The sequence below is a fragment of the Mirounga leonina genome, unplaced genomic scaffold (assembly GCF_011800145.1).
Source record: "Mirounga leonina isolate KUSES-001 unplaced genomic scaffold, KU_Mleo_1.0 Mir_153, whole genome shotgun sequence".
Classification (NCBI taxonomy): Eukaryota; Metazoa; Chordata; class Mammalia; order Carnivora; family Phocidae; genus Mirounga; species Mirounga leonina.
In genome coordinates, this window is record NW_023270387.1 from 19,596,314 (window position 1) to 19,605,121 (window position 8,808).

The window sequence follows — 8,808 nt, forward strand, 5'->3', positions numbered from 1 at the left end:
AGTTTGTAATGAACACTTCTCATTGAAGCCTGTTGCCTATACCAGCAACAATATGGAGAAGAATAAGAATGTTTCTATAGTATTTGCCACCTCTGTGTTTAGGTAAGCAAGCTGTAATTTCAACTTTCTGGCACTTAAGAAGCTTACCATATTTGTCCAGATTAGGAATATCCCAGAGACAGAAACAGTATGAAAAAAAGAGTGTGTATATTTGTTCTTTTTGCAAACATGTTATTAGTTATTTAGTAAACTGGTATCAGGTACAGAAATATGGAAGCAAAAAATGAGACAAGGTAGGGAAATGATATAAGGGATAAATGATAAGTCTATTAAAACACAGATAACACAATCTGCAGAAACAACACTGGTAATCATCACAACCTCTTCTTGAAAAACACTAATAAAAATTTTTTAAAATTGAGTTTCCTTACATTATAACTTGTAATTACAGCATGTTTCTCCTCCAGATTTTGAACATGGTTTCCTGCAGTGTAACTTTGATATCCTTGTTCCTCAAACTGTAGATCAGGGGATTGAGCATGGGTACCACATTGGTATAGAAAACTGAAGAAACTTTTCCCTGCTCCATAGATCCAGGAGAATATTTAAGATACATGAATGCTGCTGACCCAAAAAAAAGAGAAAGAGCAATGATGTGAGAGCTACAGGTACTGAAGGCTTTTGATCTTCCTTGAGCAGGTTTGATATGAAGAATGCTAGTGAGAATGAAGACATAAGAAATCAGGATGGTAAAACTGGGCACAGTGATATTAATTCCCACAACTATCAGAACTACTACCTCATTGACATGGGTGCTGGTGCAAGAGAGTTGGAGAAGAGGAAGAATGTCACACAAGTAATGGTTGATGATATTGACATTGCAGAAGATTAGTCTAAGCATGCACCCTGTGTGGGCAGAGGCTCCAGCAAATCCCATCATATATGCAGCAACACTTAGCAAGGAACAGACCTGATGGGACATGGTGACCCTATACAGCAATGGATTACAGATGGCCACATAGCGGTCATAGGCCATTGAGGTCAACATGTAGCATTCCGAGATGACAAAAAAGAGAAAGAAAAACAGCTGAGTCATGCACCCGACATAGGAGATGATATTCTCCCTTGATACAAAGTTCATCAGCATCTTGGGGGTGAAAACAGAAGAGTAACAGAGATCAATGAAGGATACGTTGAAGAGGAAGTAGTACATGGGGGTGTGGAGGTGAGAGTTGAGACCAATGAGAATGATCAAACCAAGGTTGCCCACCATGGTGACAATGTAGATCATCAGAAAGAGGAAAAAGAGGGGTTGCTGGAGCTCTGGGCGGTCTGTTAATCCAGCAAGAAGAAATTCAGTCACTAAGGAGTCATTTCTAACCAATATTCTCCTCTTTGGAAATCTGTGAGAACAGAAGAAAATGCCATTAATAGAAACCCCAGCTGTCTCCTTACACACTCTTATTTATGAGAAGAAGACTCAGACCAGCAAATAAGTCCTCCTTTGCTTCACAGGGTCAGAATGCACTGGCACACATGCCCCTCAACATTAAAATCACTGTTTCTTTTGTTGCGTGAGCTGCATGTGACAAACAACTGCTCCTATCATTACTAGAAGATACAGGGATGGAGTAGCTGAGGATTAAGGCTACCTGTTGGTGACCTTCATTGGTGAGAGGGTGTCCCCTTCTCTCCCTCCCACTCATCTGATCCTTCACTTCCTAGTTCCTACTCATGTTTCCATTACCCTACCAGACACCTCAGTTCCCCTGTGATGGCCATCATGAAAGAGAGGATTCTTCTTGGCAGAGACCATATCACAACTGTGCTTCCTAGAAGAGAGTCTCTATGAGTCTATAATGTTTTCAGGTAACTTACTGCAAGAATCCATGAAGTCAATAATTTATAACAAGTATTGAGGAGAACCTTGGTAGCCTAAGATTTATAATTCATCATATACTCAGTTGTTTCTACACATTTTCCTTCTCTGTTCCATCCTAGCCAGACAGAGGATGAATAAAGGAAGGTGGATTTCTTTTCCTTGGTTTTGTAGGAGGGCATGAAAGAGAAAGATAATTAATGTGGACATTGATTAAATTAGTTGTTAAGTTTGTGAAAATGTATCAAGCTGCATGCTTGTAACACAAATTTTTTTATATTCATATTTCAATTAAAAATTTTATCTTAGGAAAGAGATAAATCTCTTCCTTTGATGTTATTATATTCTAGCTGTGTCACTTGGTACTGCTATAGCTATCTTGCTGCCAGACCAAAGATGAAGTCAACACAGAGAAGGTATGCTCAAAATAATGTAGGTGGTATAGTCAGAGCTCCATACTTTTGAATTTCTTGTTATTCAATATAAATGTTTTTCCTCATTTTTCAAGAACAGAGTGAATAAGAGATAAATAGAAATTTGATTAACTCACTCTCCTTCCATTGAAAGAACTGTGCTGACCCTTTATGTGTGTTTCACCTCCACTGGAAGAAGAACTGGCTTTTGGGATATCAAAGCTGAGCAAATGTAGTCACAGAATCTTCTTCCTTTATTGGCCAAAGAGTCACATCACAGATCTCACAGTCTGAGCATTCCAGGAGTCATTCTTGGTTGTAGATCAAACTTGTTGTTATAAATTTACTAAGAAAGTATGACGGGCAACTACACACTTGACACCTGAGCCACTGTGTCATAGAGTTCAAGGCATTTGCTTAAGGCTTATATTTTTTTGAATCTGATTAGAAATCCAGGTACACGTAGATCTCCCTTAGGACCTTCCCATTATGATAAGTTCTGTAGGGAAGAAACTAGTGTCTCTGTTTATACCCTAATTGTGACAGTAAATGTTAATTTCCATCAGGGATTATACATTCCCTAGGGCATATGAGAAAGGATCCTATGCTGTCTCCTGTAAAGGTTCAAATAATTAATGTCATTGAAAATTAAGGAGGGCATGTGATGTGATGAGCACAGGGTGTTACACGCAACTGATGGACTGTTGAACACTACATCTGAAACTAATGATATACTATATGTTGGCTAATTGAATTTAAATTAAGAAAAAAAATTTTTCTAATTATAATTCTAGGCAACATATTAGTTTTAAGGATTTTTCATAAAGATTTATGAACATTTCAGTGAAGTTTATTTATTTTGCCTTTTTAAAATATTTGAGTCCTTTTAAATATTCAGTGTGTGAGCAAATTATATAGACATGAACAAAAGGAACTTTTTAACTGATTTCAGATCTTATTATTTAATAAAAATCATTTAATATAAAAATGAGCCATTATTTCATGGAAATTTAATTACCTTGGGTTGTTCTGACTCAGTATGTCTTTGCTTTCAACATATTATATCAAATCTATAAGAAAAATCACTGTTAAGGAGCTTCCATTTCAAGAAAATATGACTTTAGAATTCCCAGTTATGTATTAATTTATGATCATGCTTGTGAGAAGGCATCTAATTTTTCTTTATTTTTAAATTATTATAGATTCACAGAAAACAGCAAAAATAATGTACACAGTTCCTTGAAATCAACCCAGCTTCCTACCGTAGTAACATCTTTAACAACTGTAGCATAACAGCAAAACCCGGAAATTGACATTGGTATAATAATGTTAACAGGATACAGAACTACAAACATTTTCAGATTTCAGCAGTTTTACATATACTGTGTGTTTGTGTTATGTGTGTAGATCTATGTGATCTGACCACAAAGTGTGTGGTATGTGATCAAGATCATGATCATATGATCATGACCACAATCATGAAAGAGAACTGTCCCACTATACCATACAGGAACTCCCTTCTTCTACCCCTTTTTAGTCACACCCAATTCCTCCCACCTTCCTCTGTATCTTCTGGCAACCACTAACCTCTTCTCCATCTCTAAAGTGGAGTCATTTGAAAGACAACAAATGAGACTGCACCATGCATAACACTGAAATTGGTTTTGTTCACTAAGCATGATGCCCTTAAGTCCATTCCAGTTGTTGCATGCATCATTGCTCCATTTCTTTTACTATTGAGTTGTGCTGCATTTTTTTACAACCCACATTTATTCAACTTTCTGTAGTAATTTAAAAATAATGAGGTTGTTGTTTAATACAAAACTACATCTGTTTTATTTATGGAAAATGTTTCAGGGGCAGGGGCAGAAAGATCACAGTTGAGACTTGTTCTTCTTGCAATTTTCTCTTTTTTTATCAATTTTATTGTGTTATAATTCGAATACAATAAAATGCCTCCACTTTAAAAGTACAGTTTTTCAATGACTTTCAAAAAATAATACATTCACGTAACTGCCACCATAATCAAGATCTAGAGCATTTCCATCACCCTCAAAAGTTCTTTCATACTCTTTTGAAATCCATCTCCTGTCCTTTTTTAATCATGACAGAATGTTGAAATTTGTCAAATGCTTTTTCTGCATCTATTGAGATGATCATATGATTTTTATCTTTCATTCTATTAATCTGGGGTATCACATTTATTGATTGGTATATGTTGAACCATCTTTGCATTCCGTGGATAAATCCCACTTGATAATAGTGTATGATCCTCTTAATGTGCTACTGAATATAGTTTACTAGAATTTTGTTTGGAGATTTTACATCAATATTCATCAGAGATAGCGGCCTGTAGTTTTCTTTTCTTATAATGTCCTTGCCTGGCATTGATGTAAGGGTAATTCTGGCCTTGTACAATGAGTTTGAGAGTGGTCCCTCCCTACAATTTTTAGAAGAGTTTAACGTTTGGCATCAATTCTTCTTTAAATGTTTGGTAAAACTCCCCAGTGAAACCACCAGGTACTGAGCTCTTCCTTCTTAGGGGGTTTTTGATCATTGATTCAATGTCCTTAGTTATTGGTGTGTTCAGATTTTCTATTTCTTTCTTTTTTTTTTTTTAGATTTTATTTATTTATTTGACAGAGAGAGACACAGCGAGAGAGGGAACACAAGCAGGGGGAGTGGGAGAGGGAGGAGCAGGCTTCCCGCTGAGCAGAGAGCCTGATGCGGGGCTCGATCCCAGGACCCTGGGATCATGACCTGAGCCGAAGGCAGACACTTAACGACTGAGCCACCCAGGCGCCCCTAGATTTTCTATTTCTTCATGAATCAGTCTTGTAGGTTGTCTGTTTCTAAAAACAAATCCATTTCTTCTAGGTTAGCCAATTTGCATATAATTGTTCATAGTCTCTTATGATCCTTTGTATTACTGCAGAATCAGTTGTAACGTCTCCTATGCATCATATCATCATCATGATGTCATGATCTTCTTTATCTCTTGTTACAGCTATTGAGTTAAAGTCTAGTTCATCTGATGAAGAATAGATAACCCTACTGTTTTTTGGTTTCAACTTGCATGGAATATCTTTTTCCATCCCCTCATTATTGTCTATGTGTCCTTAAAGCTGAAGTAAGACTCTTGTAGGCGAAGTATAGTTAAGTCTTGTTTTTCATTTGTTTGTTTACCTATTCAGCTACTCTATGCCTTTTGACTGGAAAATTTAAACCATTTACATTTTAAGTAATTATTGATAGGTAGGGACTTATTAGTGCCGTCTTAATTATTTTCTGGCTGTTTTGTAGTTCCCTTGTTCCTCTCTTCCTCTCTTGCTGTCTTCCTTTGTGACTTGACAACTTTCTGTAATGGTATGCTTCAATTCCCTTCTCTTTATCCTTTTGTATCCACTGTCAGCTTCTATTTTGTGGTTACTATCAGACTTACATAAAATATCTTATAGACATTACAGTCTATTTTAAGGTGACAACAACTTCAATCACATACAAAAATTCCTCTTCTTTTACTCCCTTCTCATATTTTGTTTTTGATGTCACAATTTATCTTTTTATATTGTATATCCTTTAACAAATTATTGTAGCTATAGTTATTTTTAATACTTGCGTCCTTTAACCTTTACTAGAGTTAAGTAGTTAACCACCATGTTGTAGTACTAGAGTATTCTGAATTTGACTAAATATATTTATATTTGCCAGTGTGTTGTATATTTTCTAATGTTTTCATGTTATTAGTTAGTGTCTTTTTGTTTCAGCTCAGTGCACTTCTTTCAGCATCTCTTATAAAGCAGGCTAGTGGTAATGAATTACCTCAGTTTTTGTTTGTTGGAAAAGTCTTTATCTCACCTTTCTTTTTTTTTTTTTTAAAGATTTTATTTATTTATTTGACAGAGAAAGACACAGCGAGAGAGGGAACACAAACGGGGAGTGGGAGAGGGAGAAGCAGACTCCTTGCCGAGCAGGGAGCCCGATGCGGGACTCGATCCCGGGACTCCAGGATCATGACCTGAGCCGAAGGCAGTCGCTTAACCAACTGAGCCACCCAGGCGCCCTCTCACCTTTATTTCTGAAAGATAACATTACTAAGTAAAGCATTCTTGGTTGACAGTTTTTTCTTTCAGTATTTTGAGTGTATCATCCTGCATTTCAAGGTTTCTCCAAAGAAATCTACTGATAGCCTTATGGGGGTTTCCTGGTATATGAGGGTTATTTTTCCTCTGGCTGCTTTGAAAATTCTTTCCATTATCTTTTATTTTAAACAGCTTAATTATAGTATGTCTTGAAGAAGATCACTTTGGGTGGAAATATTGGGGTGAACTATTAATTTTATGAAGTTAGGAGTCCAAATCTCTCCCCAGATTTAGGAACTTCTCAGCCATTATTCCTTTAACCAAGCTTTCTGCTCTTTCTGGAACTCCAAAAATGTCTAGTAGTTTCTCTTAATGGTATCCCATAGGCCACGTGGGCTTTCTTTATCCCTTTTTATTATTTTCCTGTGTTCTCACTGCATAATTTTAAATGTCCTGTCAAAGATCATTCTTCTGCTTGATCCAGTCTGATACTGATATTCTTTCCTGCATTTGTCATTTCATTCATTGTATTCTTCAGCTCCAGAATTTCTGTTTGCTTCTTTTTGATGGTTTCTATCTCTACATTAAACTTCTCATTTTGTTTGTGTATTGTCTCCATGGTTCACTGAATTGTCTTTATGTGTTTTCTTGTAGCTTACTGTGCTTCCTTAAAATAGCTATTCTGAATTCTTTAAGACAAATCACAGATCTCCATTTCTTTGGGATCTATTTCTAGAAAATTACTGTGTTTCTTTGGTGGTGTCAGGTTACATTGATTTTTCATATTCCTTGAAGACTGCTGTTATCTTCATATATGAAGAAGCAGCTACCTCCAGTATTTCTGACTTGCTTTAGCAGAGAATTACCTTCTGTCACCCCTGCTCGTGATTCTGAGGCTTTCTCAGACCTTTTCTATGGTTATTCCTGCTCCAAACTTCTTATTTCATCTTATGACAGAATTCTTAAACTTGTATGCCTTTCCTCCGTCCTGCAAAGTCAGGTGAGCTGCTGAGAGCCTCCTTTTTCCTTTCCCTAGGGTGGGACTGAACGCTCAAGTGTGTGATTTTTCCCCAGCCTGCAGAGTCGGGCCACCTTTCTGCATGTGCTTACTAGCCATCTGCAAAGGCTTTCTGTCACTGGAAGCACATAATGGAAAACCATCTACAGGATGGGGTTATGTGTAGGTAAGGTGCACAGAGGTAGGGAGTGCTCATGACTACTTGAGGACAACCCCAGTGGCGCAATAACAAGCTTCCCAATGGAGTCCATGGTATAATTAGTAGGATCCACATCGCTTTGATGCCCTCCAACAATCCTACCTGCTACCTTCCCAGACACACCCACCCTCAGTCACACAATATACCTCAGCAATCTGAATGGGATGAGAAGTGGATCTCTTTGGCAGTGTCTCCCATAGATGAGGAAACCAGACCTTCATTCACATGCTCTTACTTTTCCCAGTGGAAGGAATCACAAGTCACAGGTTATAAGAACACCTCCTTTGGCAATGAGCTATGCTGCCTTGGGAGAGGCAGGACATAGGTAAAGTGAAACTGTTCCTCTTACCCTCTTCAATGCATCCAATCTTGGATTTTTTTGCTCCGACAGTGTTCTGGTACTTCTGGGCTAAGCTTCTGGACTTCCACAAAGGCTCTCTCATCTGTGGGTGATTGTCGAAATTGGTACTCTTTGTGGGGAAAACAGTAAAAAATTGTTATTACATCATGATGTAATACATTGCTCCTCTTATGATCTTATTACATTATTCATCTTGGAATTTTCTTTAAGCCAACCTAAGTCAAGACTCTCATTCTTCCTCCTCCAAGAATAAAGACTGGGACACCCAGAATTTGGTTGGTCTTATAATCAATAACAAGGGGAACACAAGGTATGTCCTACCATTACTCTTTCTGAAAGTGTACATCATTATTCGTGTGTGTGTGTGTGTGTGTTGTGTTTTGTTGTTAACACCAAAATGTAAAGAATCACATTTTAAGAGATGTCTTATTTAACAAGATGTGAGAGGATGCAGACAGAAGCTCCAAGGGCTCTGGCTGGACTCCCAAACCCTGGCCTCTGCATGGACAGAATGCTCCACTTCCTGCAAAGGTTCTCCCTTAATAACGGGCCTAGAACAGCCTGCTCAGAACAGCAACACACCAGGCTGCACAAAAACAAACATGACTTTTTCCACCCCCAAAAAAGTCCCTGCTGTCACCCCTACCTAACAGGTGGCTTTGGTAACAGACAATAAGCTGTCAGGGAGTGAAAGTGTCCCCCAAACACCACCATCCTCCCTTCTCCAGCTTCTCAGAACTGCTGCCTTTGCTGAATGGCCTTGGTTCTTAAATCCTTTTGCTCTTGTAAATTCTTACACTTTAAAAAAACAAAAACACAACTGTCGGAAAAGAAATAGCAGAAACACTAATTTCAC

General features: G+C 37.7%; 1 protein-coding gene across 1 annotated transcript; it reads right to left on the bottom strand.

Annotated features, from left to right (window-relative positions):
- Positions 1-335: 335 nt before the first annotated feature.
- On the bottom strand, positions 336-1,893 carry LOC118013104 (olfactory receptor 8B3). Its single transcript, XM_035008750.1, has one exon. It carries the CDS (start codon positions 1,289-1,291, stop codon positions 446-448), a length of 846 nt encoding a protein of 281 aa, XP_034864641.1. The 5' UTR covers positions 1,292-1,893; the 3' UTR covers positions 336-445.
- Positions 1,894-8,808: the final 6,915 nt, after the last annotated feature.

What these genes read in the sequence shown, in the direction of transcription:
- LOC118013104 (XM_035008750.1), bottom strand. Translation starts at nt 1,291, where the DNA reads ATGATCTACATTGTCACCATGGTGGGCAACCTTGGTTTGATCATTCTC.